We start from the raw sequence: 21,153 nt of genomic DNA, 5'->3' as shown, positions 1-21,153 counted from the left end.
GCTTCTGGAGGCAGGTTGTTCCACTGTTTAATTTGCCCTCACTATCTGGAAGTTTCTCCTTAGTTCCAGGTTGCTTCTCTCCTTGATTAGTTTCCATCCGTTGCTTCTTGTGCTGCCTTCAGGCCAAGCTGCCTAGAGAACGGAAGGGCCTATCCCTAGCTGCTATTTCTGATCCTGAATTCTTCACTAATTGAACTTGAGATAACTTTGATTGAACTGAGTTTCATCAGAATGGAAAACAGTGCCTGGTTTAAAAACAGAAATGGGCCTTTCCAGTCTGTAAGAGAGAAAATTGAGGGTGGGGAATGCACCCCAATTTCTGAAGGTTTGCCCGCCTCATGGGAGAATCTGTGCCTCCAAAATCTTTTAAACCAGGGGTCCTCAAACAAGGCCCTTTTATGACTTGTGGACTTCAACTCCCAGAATTCCTCAGCCAGGCACGTGTGCCTGGCTGAGGAATTCTGGGAGTTGAAGTCCACAAGTCATAAAAGGGCCAAGTTTGAAGACCCCTGTCTTAAATCTAACAAACAAAATGGAGGCTGGCTGAGGAAGTCCACAAGTCATAAAAGGGCCAGGTTTGAAGACCCCTGTCTTAAATCTAACAAACAAAATGGAGGCTGGCTGAGGAATTCTGGGAGTTGAAGTCCACAAGTCATAAAAGGGCCAGGTTTGAAGACCCCTGTCTTAAATCTAACAAACAAAATGGAGGCTGGCTGAGGAATTCTGGGAGTTGAAGTCCACAAGTCGTAAAAGGGCCAAGTTTGAAGACCCCTTGATTAAAACCGTGTTTCTCAACCTCCGCCACTTTAAGAGGCATGGACGTCAACTCCCAGAATTCCCCAGCCAGCATAGTTAGACAGGGAATTCTGGGACCTGCAGTCCACAAATGCTGCTTGGGGAATTCTGGGCGTTGAAGTCTTCTACTCGTCTGAAAATTGCTGAGGTTGAAAAACAACTTGAGTGTTATACACGCTGCATCTTCTCACATTCAAAAAAGGTGATTTGAAGCAGCAAGAATTTATAATGGCTCCAGTGATGTGTGGCAACAGCAAGCAATTCCAAACAGGCAAACGCACACATTCACACATACACATCCTGTTCCCGGCAGCTTTGTCCATTTACCAAGATGTGGCCTGAAGGGGGGTGGGTGACAATTCATGCTGCCCTCATTTAAGCGCATCAAGAGACAGTCACTTAGCAGGTGAAAAAGTTAAAAAAACCCTTTCATTAACAGAGAGACATTGCAAAGATGGACGCCGGCTTGCTCCCCTAGGGCCAAACAAAGGCCTTTTAATTCAGAGAAATTGTGGGCCTCTAAGCTGGTTTGCTGCTGAAATAAATTTAATCTGACGGCTGTCGCTGTTCCCAATTTGTCTTTTTTTTTTTTTACACCTGTTCTGCTTTATTTATTGTGGAGCGTTTTTAGCGCCGTGTTTTTTCAACCTCAGCAATTTTCAGACGAGTAGAAGACTTCAACTCCCAGAATTCCCCAAGCAGCATTTGTGGACTGCAGGTCCCAGAATTCCCCATCTGGGTATGCTGGCTGGGGAATTCTGGGAGTTGACGTCCATGCCTCTTAAAGTGGCTGAGGTTGAGAAACACTGTTTTAATCAGGGGTCTTCAAACTTGGCCCTTTTATGACTTGCGGACTTCAACTCCCAGAATTCCTCAGCCAGGCGTGGCTGGCTGAGAAATTCTGGGAGTTGGTCCGCAAGTCATGAAGGGGCCATAGTTCCCCCACGCTGGCTGAGGAATTCTGGGAGTTGAAGTCCACGAGTCATGAAGGGGCCATAGTTCCCCCATGCTGGCTCAGGAATTCTGGGAGTTGAAGTCCACCAGTCATGAGGGGGGCCATAGTTCCCCCACGCTGGCTGAGGAATTCTGGGAGTTGAAGTCCACGAGTCATGAAGGGGCCATAGTTCCCCCATGCCGACTCAGGAATTCTGGGTGTTAAAGTCCACAAGTCATAAAGTCATATAAGGGCCAAGTTTGAAGATCCCTGGTTTCAGTGGAAAAACAGGATGCAAATATAATGATTGACCATGATGACGACGATGATGAAAAAGTCTATTCAAAATAATCTTGGCTTGTTTGAATGCCTTTTGGTTTGTTTTCCCTCTTCGTGCAGCAGACTTTCTAGGAAAGAGTGTATTTTCTGTGTATGGTCCTGTGGCAGGGGGGCCACAGGGAAAGTGGTCAAAAAAGTCAAGATGGCTGCTACCACTAGGCCAGAGAAGCTCCGCCCATTTGTGATGCATATTAAAAAGAGGTGGAGCTTTCATCACATGTATCTAAAAACGGGATCAAAGTTTGTTAAATCTGAGACGTTTGAAGTAACTGCATCAGTCAAAATATATATATATATATAAAAATAGGCAGAGAATCAGTCATTGGAAAGTACCAACTCTTGCCAAACCAACTTGCAGGGGTTTCTCCCCAAAATGTATTGCAATATGTCAATGAAGAACTCAATCACCCGGGCCAAAAGTATCTTAAAAAGGTTAAATCATGGCAACTGGACCGAAGTTTGTTAATCTGAGACGTTTCGTTACTCGTCCAAGTAGCTTCATCAGTCAAAATAAAAAAAATAAAATTAGTCAGAGAGTCGTTGGAGTTGCATCACATGTTTCCAATTCTCCACTTTTGGACAATTCCTCCCCCCCCCCCCAGTCCTCTCTCACTTGAAGTGGGAGATGTGAATATTTTCCCAGCAGCCTTTGCAGCTGAGGCAGAGATAACATGCTTGGCTGGAGAATTCTGGGAGTTGAAGTCCACTCATTTTGAAGTTGCTGAGGGTGAGAAATACTTGCTGAACAGGTGGAACAAAGTGGTCCCATCACCCACCAATGTATTACTTTTATTTGTGTATATCTATCTATCTATCTATCTATCTATCTATCTATCTATCTATCTATCTATCTATCTATCTATCTATCTATCTATCTATCTATCTAGTATAATTATTTATTATTATTAGACTATTAGTCCTTGACTTACGACCACATCTGAGCCCAACATCGATGTTGTTAAGCCGGACAGTTAAGTAAGTCTTGCCCCGTTTTTACAACCTCTCTTGCTACAGTTGTTAAGTGAATCACCTGCGGTTGTTAAGTTAGTCACACGGTTGTTAAGTGAATCTGGCTTCCCTCATTGATTTTGCTTGTCAGAAGGTCGCAAAAGGGGATCACGTGACCCACCCGGGAACACTGCAACCGTCATATATACATACCAGTTGCCAAGTGTCTGAATTTTGATCCTGTGACCACGGGGATCAGAATCAGAATAGAGCTGGAAGGGGCCTTAGAAGTCATCTAGTCCAACCCCCTGCTCAAGCAGGAGACCCTATACCATTTCAGATAGGTGGCTGTCCAGTCTTTTCTTAAAAACCTCCAGTGTTGGAGGTGGCAGGCTGTTCCACTGGTTAATTGTCCTCACTGTTAGGAAGTTTCTCCTTAATTCCAGGTTGCTTCTCTCCTTGATCAGTTTCCATCCATTGCTTCTTGTCCTGCCTTCTGGTGCTTTGGAAGATACGTTGACCCCCTCTTCTTTGTGGCAGCCCCTCAAATACTGGAAGACTGCTATCATGTGTCCCCCCCCAGTCCTTCTTTTCTCCAGACTGACCATACCCAATTCCTGCAACCAATTCCCGCAATATCTTTTAGTCTCCAGGCCTTGGATCATCTTAGTTGCTCTTCTCGGCTCTTTTTCCCAAAGTCTCCACATCTTTTTTATAGTGTGGTGACCAAAACTGGATGCTGTATGCCAGGTGTGGCCTTGCTAAGGCTTTATATAAAGCGGTACTAATGCTGCCGTGCTTTGTGTGAAAAAACTCATAAGTCACTTTTTTAGTGCTGTTGTAACTTGGGTCACTAAATGAACGGTCAGAAAGTCGAGGACGACTTGATTCTGATTCAGGGAGTCTTAAGTGTTGTGCCTAGATACAGGGGTAGGCAACCTTGGCTCTTTTATGACTGGTGGACTTCAACTCCCAGAATTCCTGAGCCAGCCATGCTGAGGGGAAAGGGAGAGGTTTCTAAGCTGAGCCATGCTGACTCAGGAATTCTGGGAGTTGAAGTCCACCAGTCACAAAGGGGCCATAGTTCCCCCATGCTGGCTCAGGAATTCTGGGAGTTGAAGTCCATGAGTCATGAAGAGGCCGTAGTTCCCCCATGCTGGCTCAGGAATTCCGGAAGTTGAAGTCCACGAGTCATGAAGGGGCCATAGCTTCCCCCATGCTGGCTCAGGAATTCTGGGAGTTGAAGTCCACCAGTCATAAAAGAGCCAAGGTTGCCTACCCCTGGCTTAGAATGACAACTGTGCTAAGGGCAGGTTTAAAAGATGGTAGGTGATCATCTTGACTCAGTGCAAGTTCTAGCTCAGGGGTCTTCAAACTTGGCAACTTTAAGACTGGTGGACTTCAACTCCCAGAATTCCTCAGCCAGCATTGCTGGCTGAGGAATTCTGGGAGTTGAAGTCCACCAGTCTTAAAGTTGCCAAGTTTGAAGACCCTCATTTTACCTCAACAAAGCTCCTTTGCTGAAGAGAGAGGTGGGCATTGAAAGCCAAACCTCACTCGTTGAAGTCATCCCAAATCCTACCTCAGCCAGCATCCTTTTTTCTAGGAAAAAGCCCTAGGCTGGAGCTTCTCCAATATTTTGCTCTTGAAAAATATTTAGCTTTTGAAGAGGAGGAGCCTCCGTTCGGCAGCCTCGGCTTCAAAATAATCAACTCCAGATGTCCCATCTGATTCAGACCATCCGTTCGGGCTGAGGGGGAGTTGTCCTCTCAGATCTCCTCAGGGCACCCGTCGCCTCTTCCTGAGGTGGCCCAAAGTTGGTTTTTTTACACTTTTCAATCCGAAGGGGTCCCTGGGTGCTTTCTGAGCTGGGTGGTTTCCTTGCAGACGTTTCGTGACCCGACTAGGTTACATCATTAGTGGTAGAATGAGGGAGGGGGAGGAGGAGGAGGAGGAGGAGGACTGTGGGGTTCTTGGTGATCTCTGAGCTTGGTGGTTTCTTTGCAGACATTTCATGACCCAACTAGGTTACATCATCAGTGGTAGAATGAGGGAGGAGGAGGAGGACTGTGGGGTCCTGGGTGCTCTCTGAGCTTGGTGGTTTCTTTGCAGACATTTCATGACCCAACTAGGTTACATCATCAGTGCTAGAATGAGGGAAGAAGAGGAGGAGGAGGAGGAGGAGGAGGAGGAGGAGGACGACGACGACGACGACTGGGGTCCTGGGTGCTCTCTGAGTTGGATGGTTTCCTTGCAGATGTTTCATGACCCAACTAGGTAACATCATCAGCGCCAGAAGGATCCCTCAAGTAACTTATGACCCCTGCAACATCCCCAGGGTCATGTGATCAAAATTCAGATGCTTGACAACCGACTCGTATTTACGACGGTCTCAGTGTCTGGGGGAGGTCACGTGATTCCGCTTTTGCAACCTTCTGACCAGCAAAGTCCTCCTCCTCTTCCTCTTCCTCACTCTTCACTCCTCTAGAACTGATGATAATAAAACGTCTGCAAGAAAACAAGCAAGCTCAGAGAACACTGAGGACCCCACAGCCCTTTCCCTTTTTCCCTCCTCCTCCTCCTCCTCCTCCTCCTCCTCCTCCTCTCCACAAACCCTCTCTCCCTTCTAGCCCTGATGATGTTACCTAGTTCGGTTATGAAATGTCTGCAAGAAAACCACTAAGCTCAGAGAACCAAGGACCCCAGAGTCGTCGTCGTCGTCGTGCTGCTCCTCCTCCTCCTCCTCCTCCTCCTCCTCCTCCTCCTCCTCCTCCTCCTTTGTTTCTGAACTTCTCCTTTATTGGCCACGTCACTTTGTCCGGTGCTAGTTGTAAGTTTGAACGGTCCTTAAACGAACTGTTGTAAGTCAAGTACTGCTTGTACTCCTTGGGGCGTTGCTCTGCCGTGTGACGCAAAGGCGACACCTCCCTCTTAAGATCTGCAGTGTGGCGGCTTCTGTGGTCTGGGGTTACTGCAGCATCGGGTGGGGTGTGTTTTTTTTGTGTGTGTGTGTGTGTGTATCAGTGTTTGTGTGTGTGTACCAGTCTGTCTGGGTAAGCGCTGGTCATTATGAGCCGAACACCAAGAGAGACTTGCAAATTGCAGCTCTCGGGAGGCGACAGTCGAGAGCCACTGTAGCAAATCTCGATTTAATGGCCTGTTCCTGGCTCCGCTCTGCAAACGCGGCTGCTCAGCGTTTCACAAAGATTAGCTGCTAAATTGGCCTGCAAGGAAACATTTAATAACTGCGGAACATAATTACTCATCTCCAGCTCCCGCAGCTCGGCTGTGGGGGAGAGAGCGACAGCCTTTCAGGCATTGCAATGGGCTTCGGTGCTCGTTTGGGGGTGGGTGGGGGGAGGCAAGATCCACGCTGCGCACCCATCACCCGGCCCGCCTTCATTAGGCCTTTGCCATCTGGCTGTCTCGGGAGGAAATGGGGTTCGGGTGGGGGGAGGATGACGGAGTGGCTTTCTCAACGCCCGTTTTTATTTATTTATTTATGCACGTATTTATTTCTTTCCCACCTTTGTTCTTTTTTTTTTTTTTTTTTGCAAATAACGCGAGGCTGCGAACGTATCCAACACTAGAACTCACCGTCTCCCGGTGATTGGCCCAAAGTCACCCAACTGGCTTCCCTGCCTAGGGTGGGACTAGAACTCACCGTCTCCCGGTGATTGGCCCAAAGTCACCCAACTGGCTTCCGTGCCTAGGGTGGGACTAGAACTCACCGTCTCCCGGTGATTGGCCCAAAGACATCCAACTGGCTTTCGTGCCTAGGGTGGGACTAGAACTCACCGTCTCCCAGTGATTGGCCCAAAGTCATCCAACTGGCTTTCGTGCCTAAGGTGGGACTAGAACTCACCATCTCCCGGTGATTGGCCCAAAGTCACCCAACTGGCTTCCGTGCCTAGGGTGGGACTAGAACTGACCGTCTCCCAGTGATTGGCCCAAAGTCACCCAATTGGCTTCCATGCCTAAGGTGGGACTAGAACTCACCGTCTCCAGGAGATTGGCCCAAAGTCACCCAACTGGCTTCCGTGCCTAGGGTAGGACTAGAACTCACCATCTCCCGGTGATTGGCCCAAAGTCACCCAATTGGCTTCCATGCCTAGGGTGGGACTAGAACTCACCGTCTCCAGGAGATTGGCTCAAATTCACCCAGAGAGAAGCTTGTGATGGGTGTTGTGATGGGGAAGTTATGTCAGGTCAGGTCAGCTTTCGATTGGGCAGGAAAGGAAGGGATTAACTCCCAACATTAAGCAACCCCGGATAAATACTAAAGGTAGTCCTCAACGTACGACCGCAATGGAGCCCAAAATTTACGTTGCTAAGTGAGAAATTTGTTACGTGACTTTTGCCCCGTTTTACCACCTTTCTTGGCAAAATTGTTAAGCGAATCTAGCGTTCCCCCACGGACTTTCCCTGTCAGAAGGACTCAAAACGTGACCTCCGGGGACACTGCAACCATCATAAATACGAGCTGGTTTGCCACGTAGTTATCACATGACCCTGGGGAGGATGCAACGGTCGTTAAAGTATGAAAAACGGTCAGAAGTCCCTTTTTTCAGTGCCGTCGTATTTCGAACGGTCGCTAAACAAACTGTTGTTACGTCGAGGGCTTAATCTGTAAAATGTAGGCTATGTGTTTGTCTCTTGATTCTCACAAACAGACCCTTGGCCAACCTGAAATCTGCTCTCTTCCCCCCTCCTCCGTGTTTAATGAACTAATTAACACTTCTTAATAATGTTAATAAGTACAGAGGAAGCAGCCAGGAGTCTCCCCTTGACGGGTTCACCCAAAGGATCGTGCAAAACCTATCGGCGTCCTCATTTGATTTCTTTACCGCTTTGCTGGTATTGTGAGCCAGTGAGAATGATTTCCGTTTGTCTTCCTGTCCGCCAGCTGAGTGGCTGGGAAGTCAGCCGGGAGATGATTTAATCATCCTTTCCTTGCTTGAGGCGGAATATCTCCTTACTCGGCACTGGAGATACGGCGGGATGCATCCCGTGAACGGAAGACGGCGGTCGATGTGGTGGAACGTGAGGAAAGTTAAAAATATCCCTCCCTGGTTTGAAATCCAAGCGAAAGACGTCGGCAGGGCAATGGAGAACGTCGGGGCGAAGAGAAATGGGAGAATAAGTAACGACAATACAGGCCGTCCCCGACTTAGTTCGTTTTGTGACCGCTTGAAATACGATGGCACTGAAAAAAGTGACCTGGGACTGTTTTTCACACTTAATGACCGTTGTGGCCATCCCCGCGGTCACATGATCAAAATTCAGATGCTCGGCAAACTGAGTCGTATTTACGACGGGGGATCACGTGACCCCCTTTTGCGACATTCTGACAAGCGGAGTTGATGGGGAAGCCAGATTCTATTCACAACTGACTTTACAAGCACCGCGATTAACAACGGGGGCGAAAGTTCGTAAAATGGGGCAAAACTCACTTAACGACTGTCGCGCTTAGGAAGAGAAACCTTGGGCTCGGTTGTGGTCGTTAAGTCGAGGACTACATGCATTTCGCTGTCTAGGACTGGACGGGTTGTTCTCCTGCCAAGGTCCATAAAACTTTTCTTCTCCGCTGCTCTTTTTTTCCCATCTCTTTCTCCTGGGAAGATGGTGGAAAAATAAAGCTTCCCTTCTCCACCGTTTGTCCACAAACCTCCAGCGCGGAGAAACGATTCTCGCTGACTGCATGCCGGCCTCTCAGCCTGGCGTAAGATTTCATGAGCAGGAGACACCATCAGCGCTCGGCTTCCTGCATCAGCGTTCGGCAGTAACCGCGCTCAAAGTGAGAGCGAATGGATCATTCTAGAATCAGAATCAGAATCGAGCTGGAAGGGACCTTGGAGGTCTTCTAGTCCAGCCTCCTGCTCAGGCAGGAAACCCTATACCATTCCAGACAAGTGGCTGTCCAGTCACTTCTTAAAAACCTCCAGTGATGAAGCACCCACAACTTCTGGTGGCAAGCTGTTCCACTGGTTAATCATGTCATGGTTCTGACAGATGAAACTCTTCAGAAGAACTTTGAGGCGTTGTTTACCTTAAAGAATCTTTTATTCGAGTAGCAGAATATCGGCACTGCATAATCAAAGCCAAAAACTGAATTCCCCTCCCCGGGCACGTAGTATCAAAGCACAATTCCCTCCTCCAATTAACAGTCATAAATCACATTCCCCAATTAGCTTGAAGCTTGGGCTTCCTCTCCAGCTCTCCAGCCTGCCAATTCTTTATCAGCTCTGGCCTCAATAACCTTGATTCTCATGCTAAGCTTAGTGTTGTTATGTCTAGCTCAGGGGTAGGCAACCTTGGCTCTTTTATGACTCATGGACTTCAACTCCCAGAATTCCTGAGCCAGCCATGCTGAGGGGAAAGGGAGAGGTTTCCAAGCTGAGCCATGCTGGCTGAGGAATTCTGGGGGTTGAAGTCCATGAGTCATGAAGGGGACATAGTTCCCCCATGCTGGCTCAGGAATTCTGGGAGTTGAAGTCCACCAGTCATGAAGGGGCCATAGTTTCCCCACGCTGGCTGAGGAATTCTGGGAGTTGAAGTCCATCAGTCATAAAAGAGCCAAGGTTGCCTGCCCTAGGCCTAGGCCGCTTTATGACTCATGGACTTCAACTCCCAGAATTCCTGAGCCAGCCATGCTGAGGGGAAAGGGAGAGGTTTCCAAGCTGAGCCATGCTGGCTGAGGGATTCTGGGGGTTGAAGTCCATGAGTCATAAAAGAGCCAAGGTTGCCTACCCCTGGTCTAGCTAGACTCTCATTCACACACACTCTTCCCAGCATTATCTAACTCTAAAAGGGAAAGGGAAAAAGAGGGCTACATTTCCATCTGTTGTCAATGCAAAACATCCGATGTTAGCAGTGTTGACAAATCGTCCTCATTGTCAGGAAGTTTCTCCTTAATTCCAGGTTGCTTCTCTCCTTGATTAATTTCCATCCGTTGCTTCTTGTCCTGCATTCTGGTGCTTTGGAAGATAGGTTGACCCCCTCTTCTTTGTGGGAGCCCCTCAAATACTGAAATACTGCTATCATGTCCCCCCCTCCAGTCCTTCTTTTCTCTAGACTGGCCCTACCCAAATCCCGCAGACGTTCTTCCTATGTTTTAGTCTCTAGGCCTTTAATCATCTTAGTTGCTCTTCTTTGCACTTTTTCCAAAGTCTCCACATCTTTTTTGTAATGTGGTGACGAAAACTGGATGCCATATTCCAGATGTGGCCTTACTAAGGCTTCATAAAGCGGTACTTAGTACACTTGGTAAGCATTCCATGAATGCTTGCTTCAATTTCCCTTTATTTCCCTCTGTGCAAAGATATGTTGCATAAAGATTGTGCCGCAGAGGGCATGTTGTTTTGAAGAGATAAATAAGAGATAAATTTGGGGACGGGGTGTGTGCAGCCAGCTTGTAGTCGAAAGCTGAGATTCACAGAACTCCTCAGTCAAGGATTTCAGCCATTAGTGGTGCACCTGCAGAGGCCAATTCATCCTCTCGCACATCTGGCGAGGGTTCAGTTGTGCCCTGAATTATTTAATACGCGAACACCTTCTGCCTACAGGAATTTAATCAGGATGGCAGCATTTCTGAAATGTAAGAGGAGAATGCGTGCATTGCTGAAAAGCAACATGCTGCAATTGCAGTGAACAAGATTGTGTAACAAAACCAGGAGTGGGTTAAGACAGTTCATTTAAAAACTCAAGAGAAAGAAAAGCAGAGAAGAAAAGGGAAGGAGGGAGAGAAGAGAAAGAAAAAGAAAGAAAGAAAGAAAGAAAGAAAGAAAGAAAGAAAATTATTTTCATTGCTGAAAAGAAAACACTGCACAATTATAATTTAGAAGATTGTATAACAAAACCAGGAGTGGGTTAAGACAGTTCATTTAAAAACTCAGACAAAGAAAAGGAGAAGGGAAGGGAAGGCAGGGGAGGGGAAGGAAGGAAGGACGGAAGGAAGGAAAGAAAGAAAAAGAAAGAAAGAGAAAGAAAGAAAGAAAAAAAAGAAAGAAAGAAAGGAAGAAAGAAAGAGAAGGAAGGAAGGAAGGAAAGAAGGAAGTGGGTTAAGTGGGTTAAGACGGTTCATTTGAAAACTCAGAGAAAGAAAAGGAGAAAAGAGAAGAGAAAAGAGAAGAGAAGGGGCTGCCCCAAAGAAGAGGGAGTCAAGCTATTCTCCAAAGCGCCTGAAGGCAGGATAAGAAGCAACGGATGGAAACTAATCAAGGAGAGAAGCAACCTGGAATTAAGGAGAAACTTCCTGACAGTGAGAACAATTAACCAGTGGAACAGCCTGCCTCCAGAAGCGGTGAATGCTCCAACACTGGAAGGTTTTAAGGAGAGACTGAACAGCCATTTGTGCGAAATGGTATAGGGTTTCCTGCCTGAGCAGGGGGTTGGACTAGATGACCTCCAAGGTCCCCTCCAACGTTGTTGTTGTTGTTGTTGTTGTTATTATTATTATTATTATTATTATTATTATTATTATTATTATTATTATTATTAAGGAGTACTTGTACATCTCATTAGCACAACCCAGAATTCACGGCATTGTGCACCGGGTTGAACCGGATACTAATGATTTTTGTTGATTGCTTAATTCAGTTTCTGTGGGAGGGAGGTGACTCAGACGATAACTGCTGTTCTTTTTCTTTATATCAAATATATTCATTGTGTTTTTTTCTGTCACAGTTTAATGTAAGGCAATAAACGGGCCCTGAAGCCATCAAAGTCCAATCATTGGTCGAGTCTTTGAAAAAAAGTTAATGAACCATGATGTCCTGTATTTTTTCCATCAGTGATTTTTTTTAATCTTAATGGAGCATAAGGCCCAGCCTGTGCACAAACTTGAATGCACACACACACACACACACACACACACGAACACCGCAGGGAAGCAAAACGGACAACTTGAAACGGTGTGTTTCTCAACCTCTGCCACTGTTAAGATGGGTGGACGTCAACTCCCAGAATTCCCCAGCCAGCCATGGTGAATATATTTGATAGAAAGAAGAAGGAACAGCAGTTACGACTGGGGAATTCTGGGAACTGAAGTCCACCCATCTTAAAAGTGGCAGAGGTTGTACCGAGTTCAAATCTTAATTCTTTGATGGGATGGATCCCATCATGCTGGGTACCAGGTTTGGCTTGGCCGATATGGCGGGAACAGTAACCTAGAATGGGCAAGATCTCGGGATCTACTGACCGACAGAGGGCATCCAAGCTGGACCTGGTTGAAGTACACATCCTTAAACTTGTCATTGGAGAAGCATTTACCACACAATTGAACCACAAAAACTTAGATGTGGTATGGAGGAATAGAACAGAACAGAATAGAATAGAATAGAAAAAAGGAATAGAACAGAACAAGAATAGAATAGAATAGAATAGAATAATAGAATAGAATAGAATAGAATAGAATAGAATAGAATAGAATAGAATAGAATAGAATAGAATAGAATAGAAAAAAAAGGAATAGAAGAGAACAAGAATAGAATAGAATAGAATAGAATAGAATAGAATAGAAAAAAGGAATAGAACAGAACAAGAATAGAATAGAATAGAATAGAATAGAATAGAATAGAATAGAATAGAATAGAATAGAATAGAATAGAATAGAGACTGGACTAGACTAGAATAATAGAATAGAATTAGATTAGATTAGAATAGAATAGAATAGAATAGAATAGAATAGAATAGAATAGAATAGAATAGAGACTGGACTGGAAGAGAAGAGAGAATAGAATGGAATGGAATGGAATAGAATAGAATAGAATAGAATAGAATAGAATAGAATAGAATAGAATAGAATAGAAGGGACCCTGGAGGCCTTCTAGTCCAGCCCCTTTGTTCAAGCAGGAGAGGATGAAGGATAAACCTTAGAAGAAGCAGTTGCTTGGCTGGCAGGTGCTCATGCACAACCAGCAGATCTAAAGGATGAAGGTTGCCCAGCATTTTCATGAGAAAAATCACGTTTAAATTAAAGGAAGTCAGAGGTTGGATGAGTATCAGGAAAAAACGTCCTCATGATCAAAGCTGGATTGTGAGGGGGGGAAAAAATGTTTTCACGATCCAGATTAACTCTGGAGGCAACCATCTCTCCTTCCCTGGAATTGTGTTTTCTCAAACTTAGCAACTTTTAAGATGAGCTGTGGACTTCAATTCCCAGAATTAACCAGCCAGAATTGATGGACTTCAACCCCCAGAATTCCCTCCGTGGCCAGGGAATTCTGGGAATTGGAAGTCCACACATCTTCAAGTTGCCAGGGTTGAGAATTGTTGTTCTAAACGACGGTTTCACCCCTGACAGCAGTCAACTTGTGAACAGGGCACCCTGTTCTCTTGGCAGCCATCTTTGTTTGCTTGTTTGGCCGCCAGTGTTCGGCCGCCATCTTTGTTTGCTTGTTTGGCTGCCAGTGTTCGGCCGCCATCTTTGTTTGCTTGTTTGGCCGCCATCTTTGTTTGCTTGTTTGGCTGCCGGTGTTTGGCAGCCATCTTTGTTTGCTTGTTTGGCCGCCAGTGTTCGGCAATCATCTTTGTTTGCTTGTTTGGCCGCCAGTGTTCGGCAATCATCTTTGTTTGCTTGTTTGGCTGCCAGTGTTCGGCAGCCAGAGATCTATGTTTGCTTGTTTTGTTTTGTGAGTGTGCCCACAACAGGCTATCTGATTTCCAGATGGGCTCAGGGGTCTCTAAAGATTGGGACTTTCTGGCACAAGATGAGCTAAAAAGTCCTTGTTTGCCATCTGTCTTTGGAGCCTCTAGTGCGGCTGGAAACCTGAGCAGGTTCACATGACCGTTTTTTTTTTTGTGGGATCTCATACAAGAGGAGTCTGTGCAAAAAGGGGAACAACGCTGCCACCCAGTGGTGGTTCCATTACATAGCATCAGCCTTGGGATATTTTACATATAAAGGAAATACTAGAACAATGATGCCGAACCTTTTAGAGAACGAGTGCCCAAAAACTAGCCCCGCCCACGCTCCATCCCCCTGCCTCGCCCCCACTCTGCCCCCCATCCCCCACCCCGCCTGCCCACAGGACCACTCACCGGCTCCAGGGCCCACCGATCGTCCAGGCAGCCCAGCAGCGCTATGGCAGCCATACCCTCTGCCTGCGCCCTGCAGCATCAACTGCATGATGGAGTGTGAGGGCAGAGTCATGTCTTTGGCTGCACTGCTCCGTGTGGGCCACACTCAGGGGCGACTCTCCTTCAGGGGGGCTGCTGGAGAGGAGGGGGTCTCGGGGGGAGGCAAGGCTGGGGCAACGGCACATGTGCCCACAGAGAGGGCTCCGAGTGCCGCCTCTGGCGCCCGTGCCATAGGTTCGCCACCACTGTACTAGAATGGAGTGGAGTGGAGTGGAGTGGAGTGGAGTGGAGTGGAGTAGAGTAGAGTAGAGTAGAGTAGAGTAGAGTAGAGTAGAGTAGAGTAGAGTAGAATTGAATAGAATAGAATAGAATAGAATAGAATAGAATAGAATAGAATAGAAAATAGGAGAAAGAATAGGATGGGATGGGATGGGATGGGATGGGATGGGATAGGATAGGATACAGCTGGAAGGGACCTTGGAGATCTTCTACTCCAGCCCCCTGCTACCATTTCAGACAAACGGCTGTCCAGTCTCTTCTTAAAAACTTCCAGTGTTGGAGCATTCACTGCTTCTGGTGGCAAGGAGTTGCACTGGTTAATTGTTCTCACTGTCAGGAAATTTCTCCTTAGTTCCAGGTTGCTTCTCTCCTTGATGAGTTTCCATCCGTTGCTTCTTGTCCTGCCTTCAGGGGCTTTGGAGAATAGCTTGACTCCCTCTTCTTTGGGGCAGCCCCTGAGATATTGGAACACTGCTATCATGTCTCCCCTCGTCCTTCTCTTTGTTAAACTGGACATAACCCAATTCCAGCAACCGTTCCTTGTATGTTTTAGCCTCCAGTCCCCTAATCATCTTTGTTGCTCTTCTCTGCACTCTTTCTAAAACAGTGATGGCGAACCTTTTAGACACCGAGTGCCCCAAAAAACCCCGCCCCACCCACTCCGGTCCCCCTGCCCGCCACCAGGGCCACCTACCGCTTCCATGGCCCAGGCGGCCCTGCAGCACCATGGCGGTCCATGCCCTCCGCCCGCGCCCCGCAGCATCAACTGTGCATGACGGGGCGCGAGGGCAGAGTCTTGTCCCTGCTGCCCGGCTGCCATGTCCTTGGCTGTGCTGCTCCGTGCAGGCCGCGCCCGGGGGCAACTCTCCTCCAGGGGGGCTGCAGGGGGAGGCAGGGCTGGGCAACGGCGCGTGTGCCCTCACAGAGGGCTCTGAGTGCCGCCTCTGGCACGCGTGCCATAGGTTCGCCACCACTGTTCTAGAGTCTCACCATCTTTTCTACATCGTGGTGACCAAAACTGGATGCGGTATTCCCAGTGTGGCCTTACCAAAGGCCTTGTAAAGTGGTATTAATACTTCACCTGATCTTGATTCTATCCCTTGGTTGATGCAGCCTAAGGGCTCATGTTAGACAGGTGAAATACGAGCGTTTGCGAATTCTGTCACAAACCATACGAGCATCAGACCCACAAGCGCAAACCCACAAGCGCCTGTCATCAGATGATGTGGCTGTAAAAGTCAGGCTGGAATGGGGAAGGGGTCACCTGTATTAAACAACCCTTGTAAACCACAGTCTGTTCTGCCAGCAGCCTTGACCGTTAAGCCCAGCATTCGTCCCTTCATCCAGATGACTCCTTTGAATAGAATAGAGCTGGAAGGGACCTGGGAGGTCTTCTAGTCCAGCCCCCTGCGTGAGCATGAGAGCCTGTGCCATTTCAGACAAGTGACTGTCTAGTCTCCTGTCAGCCCCAGAATTCAGGGTCACTTGAACTCCTGCAGGACATACTGATGATGCAGCCCATCACCCGCCTCTTTGCTTTTTCCCTGCTTGCTCCAGACTGGTGGAAGAATTTATGCTGCTGGCAAACATGGCGGTGGCCCATCGGATTTACCGTGCCTTTCCCGCCAAAGCCCTCCTGCGTCGGCATCCCCCGCCCCAGACCAAGATGCTCCACGACCTCATGGCCTTTTGCAACCAGATGGGCCTGGAGATCGAGTGCACCAGTGCTGGGGCCTTACACGTGAGTATAAAGGAGCCGGAGGGGAGAAAAGCTTATTTTCAAAGGAGGGGGGACAGTTAGGTGGGCTCCCACTGCATTCAGCAAAAGTTTGGGCTTGGAAGAGGAGGAGGACTGTGGGGTCCTTGGTGTTCTCTGAGCTTGGTGGTTTTCTTGCAGACGTTTCATTGCCCAACTAGGTAACACCATCAGGGGGCAAGGAGGAGGAGGAGAAGGCTCTCTGAGCTTAGTTGTTTTCTTACAGATGTTTCATTACCCATCCTTAGGGCTAAGTCAGAGGTAGGCAACCTTGGCTCTTTTATGACTCGTGGACTTCAACTCCCAGAATTCCTCAGCCAGCGTGGGGGAACTATGGCTCCTTCATGACTGGTGGACTTCAACTCCCAGAATTCCTGAGCCACCATGAGGGAACTATGGCTCCTTCATGACTGGTGGACTTCAACTCCCAGAATTCCTCAGCCAGCATGGGGGAACTATGGCCCCTTCATGACTCGTGGACTTCAACTCCCAGAATTCCTCAGCCAGCAGGGGGGAACTATGGCCCCTTCATGACTCATGGACTTCATCTCCCAGAATTCCTCAGCCAGCCTGAGGGAACTATGGCCCCTTCATGACTTGCGGACTTCAACTCCCAGAATTCCTGAGCCAGCATGGGGGAACTATGGCCCCTTCATGACTGGTGGACTTCAACTCCCAGAATTCCTCAGCCAGCATGGGGGAACTATGGCCCCTTCATGACTCGTGGACTTCAACTCCCAGAATTCCTGAGCCAGCATGGCTCAGCTTGGAAACCTCTCCCTTTCCCCTCAGCATGGCTGTCTCAGGAATTCTGGGAGTTGAAGTCCACAAGTCATAAAAGAGCCCAGGTTGCCTACCCCTGGGCTAAGTCCTAGACCTAGCCTAAGGCAGGACTAGAACTCGCCCCCTCCTGGTGATTGGTCCAAAGTTACTCTGCCAGCTTTCATGGCTAAGATGGGACTAGAACTCACCATCTCCTGGTTTCTAGACCAGCGCCTTCACCACTAGACCAAACAGAAATACACACACCTTCGTTGGGATCATGGCTGGCCACAGCATGGAAAACAGCATGTGGAGCTATGCACAATCACTAGCAATGTTGGCTTCCCTCCTAGTTCCAGTGTCTGTTTCTCTCTCTTCCAGAAAAGCCTGAATGAAACCTTTGGGAACGACCAATACAGCGAAGCGAGGAAGGAGGTGCTGACCAACATGTTCTCTCGTCCCATGCAGGTAGGAAGGAGGGTCATTTTACTCATCAAATGTATTTTATTTTATTCATCAGATTTATTTTATTTTATTTAAATTGATTTCATTTTATTTAAAATTATTTTGTTTTATTTACATTTATTTTTTATTTCTTAAATTTAAATTTATTTTATTTTATTTATCAAATTTATTTTCTTAAACTTAAATTTATTTTATTGATTCGATTTATCTTATTTTATTGATTCAATTCAAGTTTTACTTTATTAATTAAATTAAATTTTATTTTATTGATTCAGTTCCAATTTATTTTATTGATTCAGTTCAAATTTATTTTATCGATTCAATTCAAATTTATTTTATTTGATTAATTAAATTAAATTGTATTTTATTGATTCAGTTCAAATTTATTTGATTAAATTAAATTTTATTTTATTGATTCAATTCAAATTTATTTTATTGATTGTTCAAATTTATTTGATTAATTAAATTACATTTTATTTTATTGATTCAATTCAAATTTATTTTATTGATGCAGTTCAAATTTTATTGATGCAGTTCAAATTTATTTTGTTTTATTAATTAAATTAAAATTCATTTTTATTCAATTTAAATTTATTTTATTTTATTGATTCAATTTAAAATTATCTTGTTTTATTTAATACATTGGCCACCCATCTCGGGGGCCTCGGCTTAGAGGAGGTGTCTGATTTATATTAAAGTATAAAGCAGGGGGGTATCCAGCCTCATCAAACTTCAGACGTGTGGACTTCAAGTCTTATAACGCAGGGCTTTTCAACCAGTGGTACGGGCACCACCTGTGGTACATGGGCACCTGGCAGGTGGTACGCGACCATCCTAGAAAAGGGATAGCGGGGGAGGGGAATGAGCTGAACCGGTGGCAGCAACACACAAGCCGGAGCGAGAGACAGCTGGAGCTGCAGGGCTGTCAGGGCTCAGCGGAAGCACCAGGATCAGCGCCAGGATCCAACTGGAGCTCGGCACTGATCCTGACGCTTCTGCTGAGCCCAGAAGAAGCGCTGATCAGCTGGAATGTTGCAGCCTCTCCAGGGTCTTGTGATTTACACTCAGATGCTTGGCAACTGATTCATATTTATGACGGTCACAGTGTCCCAGGGTCATCTGAAGTGACCAAAACCTGCTGCAACCACCCAGCAGACGGGGGGAATAAAAACCAAACACCCCCCACCCCACCCCCGCTGCCAATCCTCAACAGAAATGCTCACAACAATGAAAACCTCGGATAGGAGGAAGAGCACCGCCGGGCGGGCAGGCAGGTGTCTTGCTCGGCTGTGGCTTGGGGGGCCCTTTTTTTCAGTGCCATTGTAACTTCAAACCGTCACTAAGCGAACTGTTGTAAGTCAAGGACTACCTGTACTTTATCAAGTTTTTGACACCTTGCTAGGCGACTGGTGGTCCTCGGATGTTGCCATATCCTAAAAGTGGTACAATGGGTGAAAAGGTTGAAAAGCCCTGTTATAACGGACGCCCCCGTAAGAAAAAGTTTTTCCTGGACTGGCATCCAGACCTCCTGGATGTTCCCTGGGATGGAGAGAGGCCTCCGAGTGTCCCTTCCCCGCCTCATCCTGCTCTTCCTAAAACTTTGCGGCTCTTTCCCTGTCAGCCATCTTCCTTCCCAGCCTGCCTGTCGGTAGCTTCTGATCTGTCCTCCCTCTTTGCAGATGGCGGTCTATTTCTGCACCGGCATGCTGAACAACGAGGCTCTCTTCCGGCACTACGCCCTCAACGTGCCTCTCTACACCCACTTTACGTCGCCCATCCGCCGGTTCCCGGACATTGTGGTCCACCGGCTGCTCTCGGCTTCCCTACCACTCAAAAAGTCCTACTTCCCGCCTGACGAACGGAGATTCTTTCCTATCCCGTCCCCATAGGTCGGAACCGGTGAAATTCTAGACACCTGAAGTTGAGGGTCTTAAGGGGTCGGTCGTACCGACCGACCCCTTAAGACCCTCAACTTCAGGTGTTCAGAATTTCTACGGTTCCAACCTGTGACCATCCCATCTCGCACCTTCCTCAATGCAATGCCCTTCAGGTGGTCCCAGACTACAGTACCCATCGTTCTTAGCCCGCCTTTGGGGAAGTCTGTGGTCGAGGGGAATTTGAGCCGGTACCGGATCTTCTCTTCTGCCAGGTCAGAGCATAAAGATCCTGATGGTGTCACTGGATAGGTTGCCAGATTCCAACCACCATTCGTTCGTTCGTTCGTTCATTCATTCATTCATTCATTCATTCATTCATTCATTCATCTCATCTTTATTATTTTTACAAATAATTCCAGGAGGCGAACATATCCAGCACACCTTCATCCTTCTCTTTTTCCCACAACAGCCCTCTGAGGTAGATTAGGCTGAGAGAGAGAGACAGACAGACACAGAGAGAGGGGGGGGGAAGAGAATTGCCCAAAGTCACTGAGCCAGCTTTCAGGCCTAAAGCAGAACTAGAACTCACCGTCTCCTGGTGATTGGCCCAAAGTCACCCAGCTGGCTCTCGTGCCTAAGGTGGGACTAGAACTCCCAATCTCCTGGCGATTGGCCCAAAGTCACTCAGCCGACTCTCAGCCGACTCTCAGCCGACTCTCAATCACCGTCTCCTGGTGATTGACCCAAAGTCACCCAGCTGGCTTTCATGCCTAAGGCGGGACTAGAACTCACTGTCTCCTGGTGATTGGCCCAAAGTCACCCAGCTGGCTTTCATGCCTAAGGCAGGACTAGAACTCACCATCTCCTGGTGATTGGCCCAAAGTCACTCAGCTGGCTCTGATGCCTAAGGCGGGACTAGAACTCCCCGTCTCCTGGTGATTGGCCCAAAGTCACCCAGCTGGCCCAAAGTCACCCAGCTGGCTTCCATGCCTAGGGTGGGACTAGAACTCACCGTCTCCCAATGATTGGCCCAAAGTCACCCAGCTGGCTCTCATGCCTAAGGCGGGACTAGAACTCACCGTCTCCTGGTGATTGGCCCAAAGTCACCCAGCCGGCTTTACTCCCCGTCTTCTGATTTCTAGCCCAACCCCTTAATCCCTGCTCCAAAGTGACTCTCCTTGCATGTTCCTTTTCCCGGCCAATCAAAAACCGCTTCAGGTTCTTTCCGTAGCTCACGGAAGGATGGAAGGCTGTGCTCTGTACCTACCGCCCCACAGAAATGGGGGGGGGGGGGAAGCCGGTGTCTTTCCCAGGCGGCTTCCAACCCGAAGGTGTCTCTTTTCCAGGGCTGGCTCCTGCCCCACGGATGGAGAAGGCCGAGATGCAGAAGCACGCGGAGCACTGCAACGATCGGAAGATGGCTTCCAAGCGGGTGCAGGAGCTCAGCGTCGATCTCTTCTTCGGCGTGTTTGTCAAGGTCAGGGGCCCCAGGGCTGTTCGGGGCCTCGGAGGGGAGGGACAGGCTGGGGGGGTGGGGGGGACTCTAAAAATCGGCTGTGTGTTGTGTTTGTGTAGCCCCCATCTGCTGGAAGAAACGTCACAATTTTTTTTCTTTCTTTCATTGATTTGCAGGTAGTCCTCGATTTATGACCGCAATGGAGCCCCACATTTCCGTCGCTAAACGAGACGTTTGTCAAGATGGGTTTTGCCCCCATTTTTCGACCTCTCTCGCCACCGTCGTTCAGCGAATCACTGCGGTTCTTAAGTTAGCGACACGGTTTTTAAGTGAAGCTGACTTCCCCGTTGTTTGTCCGACGGTGGCAAAAAGGGGGTCGCGTGACCCCCGGGATGCTGCAACTGTCGTAAATACAAGCCAGTGGCCAAGCATTGTGAATTTTGATCACATGACCGCGGGGATG

At 47.6% G+C, this 21,153-nt stretch overlaps 1 protein-coding gene across 1 annotated transcript in view; it reads left to right on the top strand.

Moving 5' to 3' along the window:
- LOC107298875 (DIS3-like exonuclease 2) overlaps positions 1 to 21,153 on the top strand; it is a gene marked incomplete at both ends in the record, with an annotated part of 70,358 nt that overhangs the window by 47,530 nt on the left and 1,675 nt on the right. The window contains 4 exons of the mRNA XM_015828237.1: positions 15,932 to 16,115; positions 17,274 to 17,360; positions 19,037 to 19,182; positions 20,579 to 20,711. Coding sequence (XP_015683723.1) covers positions 15,932 to 16,115; positions 17,274 to 17,360; positions 19,037 to 19,182; positions 20,579 to 20,711 — 550 coding nt within the window. The remainder of the gene's footprint in view (positions 1 to 15,931; positions 16,116 to 17,273; positions 17,361 to 19,036; positions 19,183 to 20,578; positions 20,712 to 21,153) is intronic.

This window comes from Protobothrops mucrosquamatus, unplaced genomic scaffold, assembly GCF_001527695.2.
Source record: "Protobothrops mucrosquamatus isolate PMUCROS unplaced genomic scaffold, P.Mucros_1.0 scaffold4348, whole genome shotgun sequence".
Taxonomy (NCBI): domain Eukaryota; kingdom Metazoa; phylum Chordata; class Lepidosauria; order Squamata; family Viperidae; genus Protobothrops; species Protobothrops mucrosquamatus.
This window is presented reverse-complemented; position numbering and strand designations above follow the sequence as displayed.